General features: G+C 41.9%; 1 protein-coding gene across 2 annotated transcripts in view; it reads left to right on the top strand.

Annotated features, from left to right (window-relative positions):
* LOC142243200 (cadherin-6-like) overlaps positions 1 to 20,876 on the top strand; it is a 431,398-nt gene extending 410,522 nt beyond the window's left edge. For both annotated transcript variants that reach the window (XM_075314854.1, XM_075314855.1), the window contains one exon: positions 19,251 to 20,876. In XM_075314854.1, coding sequence (XP_075170969.1) covers positions 19,251 to 19,741 — 491 coding nt within the window. In that variant the 3' untranslated portion in view covers positions 19,742 to 20,876. The remainder of the gene's footprint in view (positions 1 to 19,250) is intronic.
* Positions 20,877 to 23,084: the final 2,208 nt, after the last annotated feature.

The following is a 23,084-nucleotide window of genomic DNA, read 5'->3' as shown; positions in this document are numbered from 1 at the left end:
AGTATTTTGGCACGGAACGTGTCTCCGTCCCGTACACACGTTTGTCTGTGTATTCCACACGCCGACATGTCCGTTTTCTCTCCGGCATCACGGGTGTCACACGGAACGAAAACATGTCACACGTAACACAAATGGACCACACGGATGTGTTCCATGTGACACGCACCGGAGAAAAGACATGTGTCTGCGTGAAAAAAAACAAACCTTTACTCACCTTCTCCAGCCCTGCAGTCTCTGCCGCTGTTGTCACTTGCTGCCGATTGCTGCCATTATGCTCATTGAATATTCACTTCACTGCGGCCGGAAGCAACAGCAGCGGGGAGTCGACAGGACCGGAGACCGCAGATCAGCACCACGGACAGCGACACCAGGGACAGGTGAGTAGAAAGTACCCATTCTACGTGTGTTATCACGGATAACACACGGAGAACACACGTAGCCCATAAACATGGGTCACGGAGGGCAAAACGGACCTCTGACACGTGCATGAAAAACGTGCGTGGTTTTTCACATACGTGTGAATGGGGCCTTACACTGAACAAAGGGATACCCGGGTATCTTAAAGCTGTGGTACAGTTAACCTCCACAGAACTTTCACACAGGCCTGTGGTCCGAATTTGCTGTATATAATTCCAAAGAAGGAAGAAAAAGGAAACACAAAAATCTTCTTCTTGCTCTAAGGATGTCTTCACCCCGCTCCTGCCACGCAGGGACCCCGGACTTAGTTGATGTTATCCAATTACTCCACACAGAACACGGTCTGTGCAGTCTGCTGCGTCACACAGCTGTCTCCCTCAGCCAGCCTGGGCTTAGCACTCTGCCTCCGAGGTAACTCCTTCAGCTACGGGGTCTCTGACCCAAAAACCTGCTGATCAGTGTAGGCAGGCAGAACTCACAGGATCCTAATGTACTGCTGACACAATCACATTTCAGACTCTCCCACATACATTGCGACATAGTTGTAGAAAATACATGAACGACACATCCAAAAATCATACATTGATCTATTGCCGCTAGGCAAAAATTTGTGCACCTGAACATGAAGTTCTTGGTTTGACATTCTGATTATACTGTTTGAAGTTCACTTCCACGTCACGGCAAACCTCTGAGTGGGTCCCTAACATTTTGAAGCCTTAAATGTATGGCGCTGCGTGCTAACCACTGCCGCAGTGCCACTGCACCAGCTGAGTTAGTGAAATGCTGCCTCACAAGTCACCCATGCTGCAAGAATGAGGTCCCATGACTCCAGACCACACCGCCCCACAGGCACAAAACCACATTAACAATGGCCACCACACAGCACAAACACCCAATGAGAGGAGTTGTAAAATTCATCTTTCACAACCTCCCAGTCTGTGAACTGATAGCAAAAAGGCTGAACCACCTCTGCCAAGTAGGAGGTCCAGTGTTGGTGGAAGTTGAGTTGTCCAGCTCCTTTCACATGGTGTTTGTACTGTGTGGCGGCCATTGTTGTGGTGGTTTTGTATCAGTAGGGCGGTGTGGCCACGTCACGGCAAACCTCTGAGTGGGTCCCTAACATTTTGAAGCCTTAAATGTATGGCGCTGCGTGCTAACCACTGCCGCAGTGCCACTGCACCAGCTGAGTTAGTGAAATGCTGCCTCACAAGTCACCCCAGCTGCAAGAATGAGGTCCCATGACTCCAGACCACACCGCCCCACAGGCACAAAACCACATCAACAATGGCCACCACACAGCACAAACACCCAATGAGAGGAGTTGTAAAATTCATCTTTCACAACCTCCCAGTCTGTGAACTGATAGCAAAAGGCTGAACCACCTCTGCCAAGTAGGAGGTCCAGTGTTGGTGGAAGTTGAGTTGTCCAGCTCCTTTCACATGGTGTTTGTACTGTGTGGCGGCCATTGTTGTGGTGGTTTTGTATCAGTAGGGCGGTGTGGCCCAAAGTCATGGGGAATTAGCCTTGCAGCATGGGCATTGTGAGGTCATCTGCCCTGTTGGGGCAACGGGGGTTGGCATGCGGCGCCGAACCTCTAAGGCTTCTAATAAGTTAGGGACCCACTCAGAGGTTTGCTGTGACATGGCAGTGGGCTTCATACAGTCTGATCAGAATGTCAAACCAAGAACCTGATATTCAGATACATACATTTTTGCCTATCGACATTAGATCAACTGATGATTTTTGGTTGTGCGGTCCATGTCTACTTCTCTAGCTATGCTGAAAACATACACTGTTTGTTGGCTTTGAAGACTGGAGTTGAGGAAACCTGATCTAATGTATATGGCCATCTGAATTGGGTTGTCCAGCTGTGCAAAAATCTTTTGAAAACAGCTTAAAATGTTCTAAGATCAGAAAACAAATCATACACGTATCCCTGATGCCTATCACTATGGTTTTGATGCTTCTTTGGCTCCACACCAGTGATTTGTTGGAGAAATTCATCCTAGAACCTCAGCTTGGTCAAGCAAATATCTGCTTTGAATGGGGTGGGGAGAGTGTGACCTTCTTTCTTAAGACACCTATGATCAGAGGAAAGTTAGGACACCTTCATGCACATGCTATGGTTATGCAGTTTCGGATAAATTTGATAACCTTAATTCCTCTATATAGCCACCTTAATACTGGGCCAGAATCTGAGCAGGTACATAAGAATTGCGGTTATGTTTCAGTTTCAGCAATAAGACTTGTCACCGGATTCCATTGAGAAGCACTAAATAATCACCGCCTGCAATAACTCAGCGAGTGTGTAAATCATGTATAGATGAGCCTCGTGTCAGCCGCAGAAACACAACAAAAGTGGCACCGCAGTACATAATTACATGATTATTAGGGAGAAGCGAGACCTTTCCCTTGTGTTTACCGCCTTCACAAAAGGACAATAAAAATGCCTTTCCTGCATTAATACTTCTCTTATATTTTGAGAAATGACTATGTTAGAGGAGAATAATGTACTATTAATTAAATAGTCTAAATTCAGAAGCACCATAAAATTATCTCCCAAGAAGCCATTTATTTGCACTAGCAGGAAGGAAGAGCAATTCATTTCCTCGGTTTAAGACTTAATTGCTAGAACAGCTTCATGATTATTTTGGCTTTAACAATTGTATTCGACAGGTAATGCGTTTTTCTAGTCTCAAAGAAGGTTTACTTGCAATTTTAGGCATAATATAAAGTAGTTTAATTTAATCGCCTTCAAAGGGGCTGATAAAATGATTACAGGTTTAGAACCCAAACTTTCTTTCATGTTGTTCTTTGCCCTTTCTTTATGAATTAGTATGTTGGCACTTTATTCGCCAGCTGCGGTAGACGCTCCCGTTATTTGTAATAGTTTTTCCTTTTTTTTTCATTTTGAACATAAACTCAGAAGTGGGACGCATTAATATGAAATACAAAGGCAAAGGCACAATTGTTCACGGTGACATGTTTCTCTATGCTTCAGCTGGTGATTTTACAGCATGCATATATTGATTTTATTAGGCAGTATTTCTATCACATCTGCTTTTTTTTTTCCGCTCGGTTTCAGAGGATGCCATGGCATATGCAGTAGTGGAGTTTATAAAATAGATGATACAAATAGCATATATTAGAATTCTGACATGTCTCTTCATTTGCTGGTAGACTCGCTCGCATCCCTCGGGTTCTCAGACCCTTATTATTGTAATTGAAGCAGCAATCCCTCTCTGGGTATACTAACTGTTAATTATGTTAGTGTTCGGCTGCGATGGCTGCATAAAAAAAAAAACAAGCATTAGGGACAGTGTTGGGCAAACAGATACGAGGGCAATGGCGCTCTGCCAGCGCTGCTAATATTTTAATTTCAAAAACTCATTTCTCTGGTGAATTAAAAGCAGAGCTGAATGGCATAAAACAAAATTTATACTGCGCGGCCAAGAAAACAGAGAAAGATGTCACACGCATTACTAAGTGCCATCTTTGTCATAGGCATGAGAGATTAGCTATTCTTCCCTGATAATAAAAAAAAACATAGGGACTTGGCACAAGCGTCGGCCAGTTCTACATAGCCGCGGCACAATAAAGCTTTGTCCATGTGACATCCTTACTAATTCCTGCTCCAATAAAAAGAGCAGAAAGAGATGCAAATTAGAGCATGCGACGCTTACAAAGCGATTCGATTAAATAATTAGCATTGTTTAGCCACTCGATAGAGGGGGGAAAAGGCTACTTGAATTCCAATTATTTTGTGAATGACTGTCGAGATAACATCAAGCACAGCCTAGGAATGATCACTCTGGGAATGCTTACCGGGACGGACGTCCCAAATCACATTATCTCCAATAATTGTCCGTCTTTACTCACTTCTTCTATTATTTCTAAATCAGAACTGCAACATTTAACAGCAGGGTCTTGGTTTAATAAAGCAAATATAATAGGAATGCATCTGTTCACCCGTAGATATATGCAGACTCAATATCTGCAATGTGACAGAGGATTATGCTGCAATCCGTAGGTTTCATTTTTGGTGTCTGCACCCCCACCTAATACAGTTACTTCAGAATGATATTGGTAGGTCGGCACAGTTTACCTGTTTCGTCCATATTGCATACAGATGTGCAGTGTTATAATAAGTTCCATTCATCAGTCCTACTCATTAATGACCTACAAATAAAAGTATTGATTTCTTGAACACACAGCTAATCATCTCGGTGATAAAAGTCATACATGGTCCTAAGTAGCTCTGTAACATACTGCTATATTATCGATGCAGGAGTAGCATGAAGATGCAGGTGCTAAACCAGGGTCGTCTCTTACAGCATAGAAAGCCTTGCAGTATTGAATAATATCGAAATGTGTCATTAATTTTGTTCTGATCATTTTATGCAAAGATTAAGGAAATCTGTCAGCAGGTTTTGGCTATGTAAGCTGAAGCTTGTATGCTGTAGAGGTTAAAAAACAGAAATCAGCTTTACCTCTCTTATCAGGCTCCTTGCTCTTGTTTACTTAAACTAAACACTTTATCACTTGGTTGTTATTATTATTGCTATGACTAGCTCGCATGTGCAGTCCAGTCTCGGCAGTATCACACGCCCCCTCTTTTCATTAACACCTGACTGTCAATGTACAATCTCTATAGAGAGCCTGGTGTGGGCGGGAAAATCTCCTTGGACTCTGCTACATGACTAAAACTAAAAAATCACATTGTGTCAGAACAGCTGCAGCCAGTAATCTAAGTGACCGTTGGATTCAGAATCTCCTTGCTACATTATGCTGCTCTCAGATGAGGTAGCAAAAACCTGCTGACAGATTCCCTTTAAGCTACTAGTGTTTATACATATCTACTGAGAAAAAATAGCAAAACTTTTGCATGGACATATACAATGAAAATGTGTGGGTCCTTTTCCACAGAGAATAAACTGCTTTTAATAAGCTGCTATCAACAATATAGAAAGTATATTGACTTCAATATTTTCACTATTAAATTGCAGTGATTTTAAGGGGAGCTTGTATGAACATTCAGGGCTGCCATCAGGGCATGACAATTATGACTCGTGTATGGGACCCGGTGAAGAGGGTTCCCGGCCAGGGCCCCAGGTAAGTACTTAAATTTAGTAAGCCTCAGGCCATGCCCCCCTCTTCACCAGGCTCCAGTCACAGCTGCAGCAGAGGAGCTTCGACCACTATACATTGCTAATTTGCATGCAAAATGCTTCAGGTGCCTCGCATGCAAATTAGCCATGTGTTGGAGCCAGGGTCAGCAGGACAGAGCAGGGCGCCGGCACATCATCCCGCTGCCCAGCGTGCAGCAGCATGATGAGGTCATCACTCTGCAACCTCATCTCACTGCTGCAAGGGAATGGAGAGCCACAGAGGTGGTGAGAACGAGGAAGCTGGCAGGGAAAGGTAAGCGCTCAATAAGCTGAAGACATCGCTGGGGTGCCTTACTTCAGCTGAATGTGCGTCGCTGAAATAGGTTGCTTCTCAGAGAGGACGCCGCACGACGTGGGAGTAGGGGAGGGTAAGTAAAATGTTTTTTGCTTTTTCTTTTTACTATTCAATTTTTGCACAGTTTTTCTTAGCACCACTCCTTTTATCTATGTTTATTACTCTGTGGGGCCCAGTACTTCTTTCTTAACAAAGTGTTATGAGGAGCAGTGTGTGGGAGGATATTATACAGAGGGGCAGTCTGTGTGTGGGGGATAGTATACACAGGGGCAGTGTATGTGAGGAATATTATACAGAGGGGCAATGTATGTGGGGGAATATTATACAGAGAAGCAGTGTGTAGTGGATATTATACAGAGGAGCATTGTGTGGACGGGATATTATACAGAGAGGCAGTGTGTGTGGGAGAGATATTATACAGAGGGGCAATGTGTGTGGGGAATATGATACAGAAGGACAGTATGGGTGGGGGGATATTATACATAGAGTGCCTACAAGTAGTATTCAACCCCCTGCAGATTTAGCAGGTTTGATAAGATGCAAATAAGTTAGAGCCTGCAAACTTCAAACAAGAGCAGGATTTATTAACAGATGCATAAATCTTACAAACCAACAAGTTATGTTGCTCAGATAAATTTTAATAAATTTTCAACATAAAAGTGTGGGTCAATTATTATTCAACCCCTAGGTTTAATATTTTGTGGAATAACCCTTGTTTGCAATTACAGCTAATAATCGTCTTTTATAAGACCTGATCAGGCCTGCACAGGTCTCTGGAGTTATCTTGGCCCACTCCTCCATGCAGATCTTCTCCAAGTTATCTAGGTTCTTTGGGTGTCTCATGTGGACTTTAATCTTGAGCTCCTTCCACAAGTTTTCAATTGGGTTAAGGTCAGGAGACTGACTAGGCCACTGCAACACCTTGATTTTTTCCCTCTTGAACCAGTCCTTGGTTTTCTTGGCTGTGTGCTTTGGGTCGTTGTCTTGTTGGAAGATGAAATGACGACCCATCTTAAGATCCTTGATGGAGGAGCGGAGGTTCTTGGCCAAAATCTCCAGGTAGGCCGTGCTATCCATCTTCCCATGGATGCGGACCAGATGGCCAGGCCCCTTGGCTGAGAAACAGCCCCACAGCATGATGCTGCCACCACCATGCTTGACTGTAGGGATGGTATTCTTGGGGTCGTATGCAGTGCCATCCAGTCTCCAAACGTCACATGTGTGGTTGGCACCAAAGATCTCGATCTTGGTCTCATCAGACCAGAGAACCTTGAACCAGTCTGTCTCAGAGTCCTCCAAGTGATCATGAGCAAACTGTAGACGAGCCTTGACATGACGCTTTGAAAGTAAAGGTACCTTACGGGCTCGTCTGGAACGGAGGCCATTGCGGTGGAGTACATTACTTATGGTATTGACTGAAACCAATGTCCCCACTGCAATGAGATCTTCCCGGAGCTCCTTCCTTGTTGTCCTTGGGTTAGCCTTGACTCTTCAGACAAGCCTGGCCTCGGCACGGGTGGAAACTTTCAAAGGCTGTCCAGGCCGGGGAAGGCTAACAGTAGTTCCATAAGCCTTCCACTTCCGGATGATGCTCCCAACAGTGGAGACAGGTAGGCCCAACTCCTTGGAAAGGGTTTTGTACCCCTTGCCAGCCTTGTGACCCTCCACGATCTTGTCTCTGATGGCCTTGGAATGCTCCTTTGTCTTTCCCATGTTGACCAAGTATGAGTGCTGTTCACAAGTTTGAGGAGGGTCTCAATTAGTCAGAAAAGGCTGGAAAAAGAGATAATTAATCCAAACATGTGAAGCTCATTGTTCTTTGTGCCTGAAATACTTCTTAATACTTTAGGGGAACCAAACAGAATTCTTGTGGTTTGAGGGGTTGAATAATAAATGACCCTCTGAATAAACTTTTCACAATTTAAAAAAAAAAAAATAAAAAAAGAAATAACATCCTTTTTTGCTGCAGTGCATTTCACACTTCCAGGCTGATCTACAGTCCAAATGTCACAATGCCAAGTTAATTCCGAATGTGTAAACCTGCTAAATCTGCAGGGGATTGAATACCCCTTGTAGGCACTGTATGGGCAGTGTGGGAGTGATATTATAGAGCGAGGCAGTGTAGAGGGTGTATTATGGAGTGGGGCGGTGTAGGGAGTGTAGTATTACTTTTCTGAGAGAAATACTTCATTTTCTGGAACATTTTTAAGGGTATACATATATATATATATATATATATATATATATATATATATGTATGTATATATATATATATATATATATATATATATAAAAATATATAAATATATATATATATACATTTTTCCAAGTGTGGCAGTGAGACTGGTAAAGGTTTGAGGGGAGGAGGCAGAGCTGGGGTGGAGCCTGGGTAGTGTCTCAAGGGGGCCTGAAATTTTTGCCAACTTGGGGCCCTGAAATTCCTAGTGGCAACCCTGTGAATAATCATTTATGGGATTGCTTATTCACTCTTCATTCATACCCTTTACATTAACTTTCAATTAGTCTCACCAAATTACTTACACTACTAGTCACTATGGCACGTGTAGTCAACACTGCATCTCGCGATGCACTGAGGAGGGAGGGGTGCCCAAGCTAGGAAGCTAACAAAATGAACCGCTACCTACCTTCCATACTTGAGGAAATATGATGAAACAAACTTGCTTGGTGTCCAATGGACTCCATGCAAGTAATTAAAGGTTAAGGGAAATCCTGATTTTAGTGATGTATCACTTATTAAGCTGTGTGCTGTTGTTTCCAAATAATGAGTATTTTATCAGCAGGAGTTTAACACTAAAGGACTGCAGCCCATGTGAGATCTGGTCCAACCTCGCCCCCAGCACTGATTAGCAGTTTACTGTCAATTTGACAATTTACACAAAGTTGTGATGTGGATGGGGTTAGTTTTCTGAGCTCTGCTACATTTAAGAACTCTGTTTGTGTCACAACTGCTGCACTCAGTAAACTAAGTGATAAATTGTTGGAATCAGGGAGTCTTTCTATATCATGCTGCTCTCAGATGAGGTAGCAAAATCCTGCTGACAGATTCTATTAAATGCTGCCAAAATAATGGCTTGGGCTGAGAACAATAATTTTTATGCCCACATAAAAGATACAATTAACTTCAAACAAGCTTTCTTTTTGTTTGCTTTTGAACACTGGGCATGTTTTACACTCGGGCACTCATACAAATGATTATTCTGCCAATAACTGGCCACTTTACAAGACAGTTAAGATATAAGAAGTGCACCACATTTATTATTTGGCTTAAAAATAATTACATTATACAGTCATAAACTGATAAACTACATAATGGGCCTTTTGAAATGATCAGAATGATTTGAAATTAATTATATGTAGTTATGTTCTCTAATGATTCAATACAATTTGTCATGTTTTGTTGATCATCTGCAGTTGTACTCTCCTAATGTTAAGACCTTATGTCACGCTGGTAGGTGTGGACCCATTGTGCCACAGGACAAGGCTTACCCTAAAGGGACATGGCTAAGTAACTACCAGGTTTTCACTAGAACCACTAATAGTATGGTTAGGCTTGTGCTGTAGGTAGCCGCCAGGGGTCAGGAATGCAGGTTCGGATTCAGGATATCAGACAGAACGGCTGAAGCACACTATATGATCGGAACTGACTGGAACAGGAGCTTGAGTACTGGTACACAGGACAGGTACTGATTCAGGATCATAGGTTTGGGTGCACAGATCAGGTATTGGTTCAGGATCACAGGATTATGTACACAGGACAGATACTGGTTAATGGGGATCTGACAAACTCCAATACGTACAGGCAAGCTGATTATACATGTTGCACAGGCACCTGCCTAAAGGGCAGTATGCCTTGAGTACTTATCCGTAGGCTAAAGGCACCTCCAGATTACGTATGCTACCCCTTTAAGAGGCAGGGAGCTTTCCCGCACCCTAAGCATACTTCCAGGAGACCAGCGCTTTGTGCACAGTCTCTTGGAAGCCACAGAAGGAGACACAGAAAAGGACCGTACAGAAAGGCAGTGAGTGCGCCAGGGAGAAAAGAGGAACGCTGACACCAGTTCTACACGTTTAAAGGATCATATGTTTTTTCATTATGTCCTGATACATAAAATACTTGGAATTCAAAGATACTCAATTTTTCTCATGACTTTAACAACACAAATTTTTCATATTTAATGAACATTATGGGATGTTTTCAAGCTTAAAGTTATGCCCTATATAATAGGGGATAGCTCTCTAATCGCTGGGGATGTGAGCACTGTGGCCCTCAATGATCCAAAGAACCGAGGTTCTGAAGAGCGTCATCTGATTAGTGCGGAGATTAATCATGCACACTACCTCTACATTCATTCTATTAGAAGCACTAAAGATCCGCTGAGCGCTGCTTTCGGCAATCTCTGGCATTAAAAATGAAAGAAGGGACAGTGCCATCCACTTCATGCAGTTGAGGCATTCAGAGCCCCGTTTCTTTGGTTTGATGGCTGACATGGCGATCGGACCCCCAGTGACTGGAAAGTAATATCTGATCCCCCCATGGATAGTGGATAACTTTTGTACTTGAGAACATCTCTATATGTCTCTTACACAAAAATTTTGGTTGTGACTAATTGAAACTTGTATTGATTGGAACAATTATTATTGATGGGACAATTATGCTATTATTCAGCTAGAGAATGAAAAAAAATACATATGCATTATTGCTCATGGACAAAATTTGTAGCACAAGAAACAAATCTGAACAAGAAAAATAATTCCTATTATTGCAGATATTTTTCTATCTTGCCCTGTTTTGCTATGCCACACCATTAGAACACAAGAGTCATTTTGACCTTCACTTAACTTTTAAGGCCCCTTTACACACTGAAACTTTCTAGCGATCCCACCAGCGATCCCAACCTGGCCGGGATTGCTACAAAGTCTCTAGTGAGCTGTCAAACAGGCAAACCTGGCCAACGACGCAACAGCGATCCGGACCTGCAGAACGACCTAGCTAGACATTGGGGACGTTGTAAAGCAGCTTTTTGAAAGGGAAGTCGCTAACGAAGTCGCTGTAAAGTCCCCTTTACACACTAAAACTTTGCTGCACAGCGGGAAACAAAGGACCAAAGAATGGTCCTGAACGATTTGTAGCGATCACAATTTCACAGCAGGGGCCAGGTCGCTGATGTGTTTCACACACTGCAATGTCGCTGGGGAGGTCGCTATAACGTCACAAAACCGGTGACGTTACAGCGATGTCGTTTGCGATGTTGCAGTGTGTAAAGCCACCTTTAGAGAAACAAAAGACAGCCCCAGCCAGAGATTAATATCTCAAATTCCTACGCCCTGTAAAAAGGCTGTGGACATCCCTTCATTCACAAAAGAGAGTGCTTCTCAAACACCAAAAAGCTTACATAGGGGAAGATTTGCAGGTGCATCTAAATGAATTAGAATATCATTAAAAAGTTAATTTATTTCAGTAATTTAATACAAAAAGGGAAACACATATATTATATAGAGTCATTACAAACAGAGTGATCTATTTCAAGTGTTTATTTCTTTTAATGTTGATGATTATAACTTACAGCCAATGAAAACCCAAAAGTTTTTATCTCAGAAAAATAGAATAATTACCACAAAACAGCTGCAAAGGCTTCCTAAGCATTTAAAATGGTCCCTTAGTCTGGTTCAGTAGGCTATACAATCATCAGAAAGACTGCTGTCTTGACAGATGTCCAGAAGGCATCATTAACACACTCCACAAAGAGGGTAAGCCACAAAACGTCATTGCTAAAAAATCTGGCTGTTCACAGAGTGCTGTATCCAAACATATTAATGGAAAGTTAAGCGGAAGGCAAAAGTGTGGTAGAAAAAGGTGCACAAACAACCGGGATAACCGCAGCATTCATAGGATTGTTAAGAAAAGGCCGTTCAAAAATTTGGGGTAGATTCACAAGGAGTGGACTACTGCTGGAGTCAGTGCTTCAAGAACCACCACACACAGATGTATCCAGGAAATGGGCTATGACTGTCGCATTCCTTGTGTCAAGCCACTTATGACCAATAGACAATGTCAGAAGCGCCTTACCTGGGCCAAGGAGAAAAAGAACTGGACTGTTGCTCAGTGGTCCAAGGTGTCGTTTTCAGATGAAAGTAAATTTTGCATTTCATCTGGAAATCAAGGTCACAGAGTCTGGAGGAAGAGTGGTGAGGCCACAATCCAAGCTGCTTGATGTCTAGTGTGAAGTTTCCACAATCAGTGATGGTTTAGGGAGCCATGTCATCTGCTGGTGTAGGTCCATTGTGTTTTATCAAGACCAAAGTCAGCGCAGCCATCTACCAGGAAATTTTAGAGCACTTCATGCATCCGTCTCCGAACAAGCTTTTTGGAGATGAAAATTTCATTTTCCAGCAGTACTTTGCACCTGTCCACACTGCCACAGGTACCAATACCTGGTTTAATGACCACAGTATCACTGTGCTTGATTGACCAGCAAACTCGCCTGACCTAAACCCCAAAGAAAATCTATAGGGTACTGTCAAGAGGAAGATGAGAGACACCAGACCCAAGAATGCAGACGAGCTGAAGGCTGCTATCAAAGCAACCTGGGCTTCCATAACACCTCAGCAGTGCCGCAGGCTGATCGCCTCCATGCCACACTGCATTGTTGCAGTAATTCATGCAAAAGTAGCCCCGACCAAGTATTGAGGGCATTTACTGTATAGACTTTTCAGTAGGGAAACATTTCTGAGTTTAAAATAATTTTTTCAGTTGGTCTTATATAATAATCTGATGACTTTTGGGTTTTCATTGGCTGTAAGCCATAATCATCAACATTAACAGAAATAAACACTTGAAATAGATCATTCTGTGTGTAATGACTCTATATAGTATGTTTTTCCCTTTTCGTATTGAATTACTAAAATAAATTAACTTTATGATGATATTCTAATTTATTATGATGAACCTGTATATGGCTTAAGTGGTGTACAGTGTGCCATACATATCAAATATGGCATTCAAGTTGGGTCTATGCGACATATTGTGCCTTTGTAGTGTAGAGTAAGAAAAAGTTTTTAAAAGTATGCAAAGTAAAAAAAATAATCCTTCGTAATGAGAAAAACAAAAAAAAATATATATATGTAGTATATACCGTATTTTTCGCTTTATAAGACGCACTTTTGTTCCCCCAAATTTTGGGGAAAAGTAGGGGGTGCGTCTTATAAGACGAATATACGGGGGGTGTATATATATATGTACACTGCAGGGTCCAGGGGAGGTGGAAGCAGCAGCTCTGGAGCGCAGGGGAACGCTGCGGGCTGCAGCCTTTGATCTCCTGCTCCCGCTCATATAATATGCACGGCCGCTGTCCATCTCCGGTGGTGCTGAAATCGCACGCAGTGATGGGCTGGGGGAGCGGTGCATATTATATGAGCCTGCGCCCCCCTGTGATGGCACATTCCCCCCCTGTGTTAGATTTGGCCCCCAGGCTGCTGCTCATTCTAAAATAAAAAAGCTTTACTTACCCCCTCCAGCGTTTCTCCCCGTGTCCCTGCTTCCACTGTGATCAGGCAGGCAGAGATCTCAGTCTGCTGTGCCGATCACATGACCGCACTGAGAACCAGGAAGTAAGGAAGAGAAGCATGGAGGGAGACAGGAGGGAGCTCAGCGCTGGAGGAGGTAAGGAAAGAGTGTTTTATTTTACTATGGGCAGCAGCCTGGGGGCGATATCTAACACAGGGGGACTTGTGCGATCTATATAGGGGCCATGGGCAGTGCTATGGGGGCGATATCTAACACAGGGGGACTTGTGCGATCTATATAGGGGCCATGGGCAGCACTATGGGGGCGATATCTAACACAGGGGGACTTGTGCGATCTATATAGGGGACCATAGGCAGCACAGGGGAATGTATGCAATCCGTAGGGGGCCATAGGCAGCACAGGGGAATGTATGCAATCCATAGGGGGCCATAGGCAGCACAGGGGAATGTGTGCCATCACAAGGGGGCTATATTCAATATAAGGCGGCCATATCCAGATTAAGGGGGCTAATTTTAGGATGGGGGGCTATGAGGGACATATACCCTATATGATTTGTTAGAGGGACACTGGCATTATAAGATGGACCCCATTTAACATTAAAAAAAAAAATTCTCTTTTCCTTCACCAAATTTGGGGGTGCGTCTTATAATCAGGTGCGTCTTATAAAGCGAAAAATACGGTGTGTGTATATATATATATATATATATATATTATAATTTATATACAGTATATAAATTATGTTAAAATGTCTATAAATGCCTGATCTATGAACATAAAATTATTCTACTATATGGTGAAAGCCATAAAGAAAAAATAATCTGAATTGTGCTATTTTTTCTGTTAATACACCTCCCCCCCCAAAAAAAATGCAATAAAACTAATTCAAAAGGTTATATTTACCCCAAAATGGTACTAATGAAAGCTACAGCTGACAGTGTAAAAAACAATGTCAATCAAGAAGAAAGTTTTAAAAAAATGTAGAAGTTAGAGAATTAGACACGAACAAAATGTTCTAAATGTTCTAAAAAAAAAGTTTGGTACCTATGTAACGTAATGACTGTAAAGTATTGAGCTGAAGAATCATGATACCAGGTTTTTAACACGTAGTGGAAATTATAAAAATAAAACTCAGAAAACAATGGCGTGAATTGCTTTTTTTTCACCATATCACCTGTTCTTCAGCACACTAAATGAATGGGGTTTTTGAGAATTACAACTTGTTCAGCAAAAAAAACCAAACAGGTCCTATGGCTATATTTACAGAATTGACTATTGGAATAAGGGAGAAGGAAAACATTAAATTGGAAAATGAAAAATTGTCTGCGGTGGGAAGTGAATAAAAAACCTGAAAGCGGTTGTCCAGTACTTTTACATTGATGGTCTGTCCTTAGGCTATGTGTCCACGGGATAACGTACCCGCGGATTTTGCAGCGGAAAACCCGTGGATTTATCTAGATTTTCTAGATAAATCCACAGGTTCTAGCAAGTACAGACACTCCTCATGTTACCCTATGGGATTTGGGGAGTGATGTATCAATGGTGCGGTATGTGCGGCTGCGGAAAATGCTGCAGGAATTTTCCCGCAGCCGTACGTAACTGCATGCCAATTATTCATGCGGAAATATCTGCGGAATTCCCGCTCCTCCACTATGCAGATACAGGGAGGGAATTCCGCAGGAATTCTGCACGAAATCAGCACTGTTTCCGCAGGTTTACCGCAACAACTCTGCAGAAATACCGCAGCAATGGATAGCTGAGGATTCCGGGGAGCAGCTGTGGTAAACCTGCGGACAAATCTGCGGCAAAATCCGCGGGTATATTGCCCCGTGGGCACATAGCCTTAGGATGTTATCAGTGTGATAAGTTACACAGCTCCATCAGCGGCCGCATGGATAGTGATTAGGGATGATCGAATACCTCAGATATTTGGCTACGCCCATATTGGATGAATAGGTCGCCGCTATTCGACTATTTGCAAATATTCAATGCGCAATGTAAGTCTAAGGGAAACCCGAATAGTTGTCGAATAGCAACTATTTGGGCTTCCCATAGACTTACATTGCGCATTGAATATTCGCATAGCGGCGACCTATTTGTCGAATATTCGCGAAGCCGTATATTGCCGAATATTTGTGATATTCGATCATCCCTAATAATGATATATGGATACGTCATCAATATAAAACTATTGGTTAACTCCTTAACTCCTTTAACACTTCATAAGACATGGACTGATGTTGGGCTAGGTGTCCAAATTACGCCTTTCCTGGACTATGATATGCCAGTGGCGGTGTGTCGGAATCAATTTGTCACTAATAAGAAAATTTACTAATATTCTATGCAATTTTTCCTTATAAAAAATTGCTAGAAAATAATGCTAGGTGCAGCCTGCCTCATTGAGATGACGTACTGGTATTTTCCCATTATAGGATGCCAGTAGTCATAAATTTACCCATCGATTCTTAGTTTTCGTTTATCCCCTCAATGACACCTGATACAATTATTGTGAGAAACATTTCGGCATGGTTGCCTAAATATAGTGGTGTATTATCTTGTAGAACGCAAAGTAACTCATTGTGTTTCCCTTGTGTTATGCATTATAGCAAATTTCATGAAGAGAATCAGAAAATAACCTTACTGGGAATATCTCCAAAAGGCTTTTGTGCTTTAATCACAGCTAAATATATATCTAGAGAAGTTAACCACACAGGATACACCTCTACTAGACTTTTCTTTACATTCTCCGCACTAATTTCTTTTGATTTACAGTAAGGGATCATTTCAGTACAACTGTGTAATTATACTACAGTCTATTTAAAGTCTGGCGTAGACTTCCTTCAATCAATGCTCCTATTTAGGTATGATAGGACAATGATGCTGCAGCACTTACACCATTAGTCATTCTTCCCTCCGTTTAGATAAAAGCCGCTACAAATCCAGCTCTGTTGGTAAAATCTCTGCCAGCTTCCTTCTATTTAAATCGCCATTTCAAATCTTTGATATGGAAAAGGAAGAATAAAGAATGACATATTAATTGGAAAAGACGAAGAAGAACAGTGTGTATTTATCCCAGTTGTTACTGATGTAATGGTAATGTGCTGGGTGTAGGATATCACAAATAAAACAAGCAATTTCCCATTCTGCGAGACAAAGATCTAAAGAGATTTGCAGTAATTGGGGCTTAAATATGAAGTAAAGCAACATTACGCCACTATCTCAACATCACTGAAAGGCGTACTGAAGGGCTCCAAATGTAATAAGCATCCTTTAGAAGAAAACCTTACAAGAGTGTCACTCCCAGGATAAAATCTAGACCCAAATATGTATCTATTAAATCGTTTACATTTGAGTCATGTTTAAGTGGTGATGGGATATTAGAAGAAACCACAGCAGCCGCTGACAATACCTTTTATTTTCTACCTGTTGTTATTTTGATTCCATGCCTTGCACAATCTTTCTCACCTTGATTTTCTTCATTTATAAATGCTCAGATCAATATTATTTCTGTGATATTATTACTGTTGTTATCTCACAAAGCTCCCTTGTCTCCACATATGTGCTTACAACTAGTGATGGTGACATAATTAGAAACTGCAAATATGTCTTCAGAGAGAGGGCTAGAATTCTAGAGCCACCTTCTGGGGTTGCAATCCCAGAAGTCAGTACTGACCCTTAAACCAGACTTGCCATTTGACACTTAGGTGGGCTTTACACGTTGCGACATCGGTAACGATATATCGTCGGGGTCACGTCGATAGCGATGCACATCTGGCGCCGTTACCGACATCGCAGCGGGTAAACCCTAGGAGCGATGATCACCGATCGCAAAAACGTCAAAAATCGTTGATCGGTGACACGTCGCTCCTTTTCATAATATCGCTGCTGCTGCCGGTACGATGTTGTTTGTCGTTCCTGCGGCAGCAAACATCGCTATGTGTGACACCGCAGGAACGACAAACATCTCCTTACCTGCCTCCACCGACAATCCGAAAGGAAAGAGTTGGGCAGGATGTTCTGGCCGCTCATCTGCGCCCCTCCGCTTCTATTGACTGGCCGCTTAGTGACGTCGCTGTGACGCCGAGCGCACCTCCCCCTTGAAGGAGATATTGTTCGGCGGTCACAGCAACGTCACCGACCAGGTATGTGCATGTGAAGCTACCGTAGCGATAATGTTCGCTACGGCAGCAATCACAACATATCGCATGTGCGACGGGGGCGGGTGCTATCGCGCTCAACATCGCTAGCAATTGCTAGCGATGTCGCAGCGTGTCAAGCCCGCCTTAGGATAAGAAGCCAAACCAGACACACCATTTGCAGAAATGAAAAAAGGTCCAGTTCACCACACTGTTTGCTCCTTTTTAGGTATCATGATTAAGAGTGCTGAATGTACATGAAAGGCGTAGACTGTGCTTTGTTTTCTATTTTAACATGCACTGTATTTGAACAAGAATAAAGGAACCTCGTATGTTTAAAAAGATGGATCCTGATTTGCACCATTTGCAGACACATGTTTCACCCCTCATCAGTGCAAAGCAGGAGATCTGATTTGGCTAGGTGTGAGGCATCTAACATGGGATGTAAAGGGGAATATTTCTCCTTATGTAGTGTATGACAAGATAGTATAATTCATAATTAGAAAGTTCATGTAAATGACCTGTTGGTATTATCAACAGAGTCATGAATATATGATTGTGAAAATGTATTAGTTTTAAACATCAAAATATGAGTCATCTTGGTTAAATTAGAGGACAGTGGCTCAGTGGTTAGCACTGTTGCTTTGCAGCACTGGGGTCATCGGTTCAAATCCCACAAAGCACAACATCTGGAAGGAGTTTGTATGTTCTTCACGTGTTTGTGTGGGTTTACTTCGGATTTTCTAGTTTCCTCCCACACTCCTTCATAGGCCTAAAACACACTTCCGCAAAAAAAACATGTGTCTTACGGTCCGTTTTTCGGGTCCGTGTTCCGTTTTTTAGGGGCGTTTCTCCGGTACGTATGGCATCCGTGTGATGGCGTATGCGAGCCGTGTGTGCGCGTGGAATGTCCGTATTGACATAAAATACGTACGTGTGCTGTCCGTGTGCTGTCCATTTTTAAAGGCCCGCATTCTTACCCAATTAACGATTTTAATCATTCATCATGAGATCCTGGTGTTGTTGTTTGCTTTCAATTGACCTGATAGATTGGAAACAAGTGTTTCAGATTTCGTGATGAAAAACGGACACGGACGATACGTGCTGAACACGGACATACTCCGTGTGCGGTCCGTGCAGGCACGGACCCATAGGCTAAAGCGGGTCCGTGCCTGCATGCTGCCGGCCAAAAACGGACATGTCGTCCGTGTAGAAAAGCGCACACACGTACTTACCACACGGACACACATTCCGTGTGATTTTACGTGTATGTGCCATCTACCATTGAATAACATGGGTCTCCATGTCTCCGGTATGTGCAAATACGTACTGCACACGTACAAAAAAAACGGATGTGTGTTGCGGGTCAAAGACACACTGATTGGGAATTTAGGTTGTGAGCTCCTATGGGCACAGTGATGGTGATATTTGTAAAGTGCTGTGGAATATAATAGCCTTGTATAAGTGATTAAAACAAATAAATAAATAACATTCTCAGTTGCCATGTGGATGACTTTTAGAAAAAAAACTAAAACAGTCTGTAGTAATTTGCCTTGATGCAATAACTTGATCATTAGGTTTCTTCATAATGTAGTAACTCCATAGAATTATGCTTACATTTGAAAGCTGTGTATCATACATGTTCATAAGTACTGTGTGCTAATCTCTCATGCTCTTTATTCTTGTTTCAGTGACTGTGGTGTTGTTTGCTGCTCTAAGACGACAGAGAAAGAAAGAGCCATTGATTGTATCCAAAGAGGATATCCGAGATAACATTGTGAGTTATAACGATGAAGGCGGTGGAGAAGAAGACACTCAGGCTTTTGATATTGGCACCTTGAGGAATCCAGAAGCCATAGATGACAACAAACTGCGCAGGGATATTGTTCCAGAAACGCTATTTTTCCCACGTCGAACACCAGCGGCCAGAGATAACACTGACGTCAGAGATTTCATAAACCAAAGGTTGAAGGAAAACGATCTCGATCCAACAGCACCACCCTATGACTCCTTAGCCACTTACGCATATGAAGGAAATGGTTCTGTGGCGGAGTCTCTCAGCTCTTTGGAATCTGTCACTACTGATGGAGACCAGGACTATGACTACCTAAGTGACTGGGGGCCACGTTTTAAAAAACTAGCAGATATGTACAGTGGTGCAGACAGTGATAAAGACTCTTAATAAATTGCCTTTTTTTGGATTTCCAATTTTTGGAAAGGTAAACAGCATTTAAAAATGAGGAGTAGCTATGTCCATGGCTCTCTCTTTGGGCCATCTGCTCGTCCAATTGTTTAATATTTGAAATTCGTGAAGACTTAATGTCGGAAACTTTTTATAGTACAATTTATGAGCTTCCAAGAGGCATTTTTTTCATTTGTTGCTTTGCTTTTTTATATTACCACATTTTAGTCAGCCCTTTTTATCTAATCTGTTATATAAACACTATGGGCGGGAGGGGAGCAATATTTGTACACAGTCTACTCGCATTAATATATCTACTGTTTCCACCGCCATGGACAGTCACATGTTCTATTGTGCACCAATTGCCCTTATACCCACTGAATGTTACATTGTTATGATGTGGGAGGTATAAATATATTACCGGTTAGGCTATATGGATCCACCGCCTTGCCCCAGTACACAAAGAATACGTGTGAATATGTAATAGAAAAAAGCAAAGGATATTACAGTGGATGTGATATTTCAAGTGTTTTTACCTCATCATGATGGGAAGTATATTAGCACTCATCAATTTTGCAAGCATCACTTTTGACATTTTGGTGTCTCCAGGTTTGGAAGAGAAGACACACATGGACTTTTTCTGATCCTGATATTTCCATAACTGAGCCACTGAAGAAGAAAAAAGAAAGAAAAAAAAAAGATTTTTTCCCCCCCTTACCGTCTGTGAGAAGACAATACCAGCTGTCAAGTGTAAAACTTTGTGAAGTACAAAAATAGGTTGACATTGTCTCTGTTCTGAACATCACGGAAAGTGTTTAGTAGAATTCTATACAAGTGTAACAAGATTCCCATAACTTCAGGAGGTTTCACATTAAAATGCAAGAATAGGCAAGAACATTATCTACCTTCTTATTGTTTTAGGTGCGATAGCAGTAGAGGTTCTGTAAGAAGCTTAACACTATACATGCTGTAATTTGTATACACCAAAAATATGAAATATTCTTGCTGTATAATTTGATGTGCTCAGAAATGACACTTCTTGGACAGGTATGTTATCAAGAATGTTTCAAGGACTGGGATGTGAGCAGTTTATACTACCATAAAGGAGATCATGTTATCTACTGATCAGTGTTAATTTGAACTATTTGGTATGATTTCAGTGTAATATTTTTGTTTATTTAAATAATTATAAAGCTGTTGTTTTTATAGAAATTGTGTGCTTACTTGACAATGGAAACAAACTAATGGCGAAGGGTTAAATACCTACACATTTCTGGCTTTAGACAGTTTTATTAGGTTATAAATCCCTTTCAGCAGGACACAGTGATCACTCCAATAAACAATTCTCCGAATCATGTACAAGAATCACTCTGAAACACAGATTCTCTGGAAGATGTAGCAGAAAGAGCGGTTAAGTTTAAAGAAGTTTTCCAGGACATTTTTATTTTTTTTACATGGTGAAAAAGAACTAAGAGGCAGGTAGTTGCTAACTACCTGCCTGTTGTGACCAGCACCGATCTCTACCGGTGCAGAGCGGCCACAGTCAGCTATTGCCAACAATTAAGCGACTTCCACGGATGTCACGTCATCAAAGCAGAGGGTTGTTTTCTACTATGCTCCATTGACTGCTGATGTCATGCTGATTGACAACTGACTCCCTGCTACCAAGCTGCAGGGAGCCAGCTGTCAATCAGCATGATGTCATTAGTAACTCCCCTTTGACAAAGCAGCTTCGAGATGCTCTGTTGATGTGGCATGACTGCTGACATCATGCTGATTGACAACCGACTCCCTGCTGTCTAAATGCGGGGAGTCGGCTGTCAATCAGCATGACATCAGTAATCACCCACCATTTACAAAGCAGCTTCGGAAGAGCTCCTCTGTTGATGTAAGGCTGCAGAATTGCCATCAGCTCTGAGTCAGCACCAGGCAGAACAATTGGGTAGCTAGCAGCTAAAATGCCTCTTAGTTTATAGGCATAACAGTTGAAAATAAACTCCTGGATAACCTCTTTAAAGAGGATCTTTCACCATTTTTTTAGATTTATGTACATAGTAGTAGGAATGTATCCAAATATTTTTTTTTTTTTATTTGTATTTTCTCCACTCCATTGTGGAGATACGGGGTATCGAAATGATTGGTTCCTAAAGTATTAATTTTTTTGTCATTCTACTCGGCAGTTCATTTAGTTCAGCTCTGGGTGTGTACTTTCATCCCGCTATGACATTGTCCAATCATAAAAAGGCAGCATCCATAGTTACGATAAAGTATACCCTCACAGTTCTGACCTAAATGAGACGCCCATTGAAGTGAAGAACTGTCCCAGTGTGGTTATGTGAGACTTTCTCTAACATGAAGATTTCCCTTTCCCGTTACTTCCGGTTAGCAAAGTACCAGGAAAGTGAGGAGCATCGCAGGAGCAGCCGAGGACCAAGGCTAAGTATTAATGTTGGGGAGGGAGGTATTAAAAATGTTAGACAAAGTTTTATTATGACCGCACAATTCTTGACCTCAATGGATGTTTCATCTAGGTCAGACGTGAAAGTGTCTACTTTTTGGACACTGCCTTTTTATGATTAGCCTGCGTCATAGTGGGATGAGAGCACATGCCTACATACCTGAATAATGAAAATTTAACCCAATAATTTTAGTGTCCTGTCTCTCCACAACAGAGTAGAGAGAATAAAGATAAAAAGATCTTATCTATATTTCTGATATTATGTAAAGGAATCTATAGTTTATGGTGGCAGAAATTGTTGAAAGGTCCTCTTTAAAGTAGGGATGGCAAATGCAGCCTCCTCGTACACTGGATGGTTTGGCATAGGTACAACAAGCAGTCAACGTATCTCAGACACAATTCTAGATAACAACTTCTTCCCATTCACCATGTTTCCTTGAAGTTAAAATTGGAATAGTTAGATCATCAGCACTAAAAACCTCCTTCGTGGGTTCCTAAAATTGATGTGAGGGTTGATAACATAGAGAGGACCGCAAAATCTAAAATGGAAATGCTGCGTTCTTCTGTGGGCACACTTTTGTTCACAGTGAGCCTTATGCAATACATCCGTGTTTTGACTCTTCCATTAGTACATAATCATAATAAAGCTTTCCCAGAGATGCCTAGGTACCTTACTGGCCCTCCACATGCAGCTGCTTTTCTATAGAGTCAATATAAATTTTTGTTGTGTTTTCATTGTAAGTCGTATAATGAAGGTATTATACCATAGAATCACTCTAGAGAAATGTCTCCCACTCGGCACCTGATGGAACATCATTTGACAACACACAAAAATAATTTAAGCCAGACACTCCAATGCTAGAATTGAAAAGAAAAATGTATTTA

The sequence above is a fragment of the Anomaloglossus baeobatrachus genome, chromosome 6 (assembly GCF_048569485.1).
Source record: "Anomaloglossus baeobatrachus isolate aAnoBae1 chromosome 6, aAnoBae1.hap1, whole genome shotgun sequence".
Lineage (NCBI taxonomy): Eukaryota > Metazoa > Chordata > Amphibia > Anura > Aromobatidae > Anomaloglossus > Anomaloglossus baeobatrachus.
The sequence above is the reverse complement of the archived record's forward strand: the minus strand, read 5'-3'. Positions and strand labels throughout refer to the sequence as shown.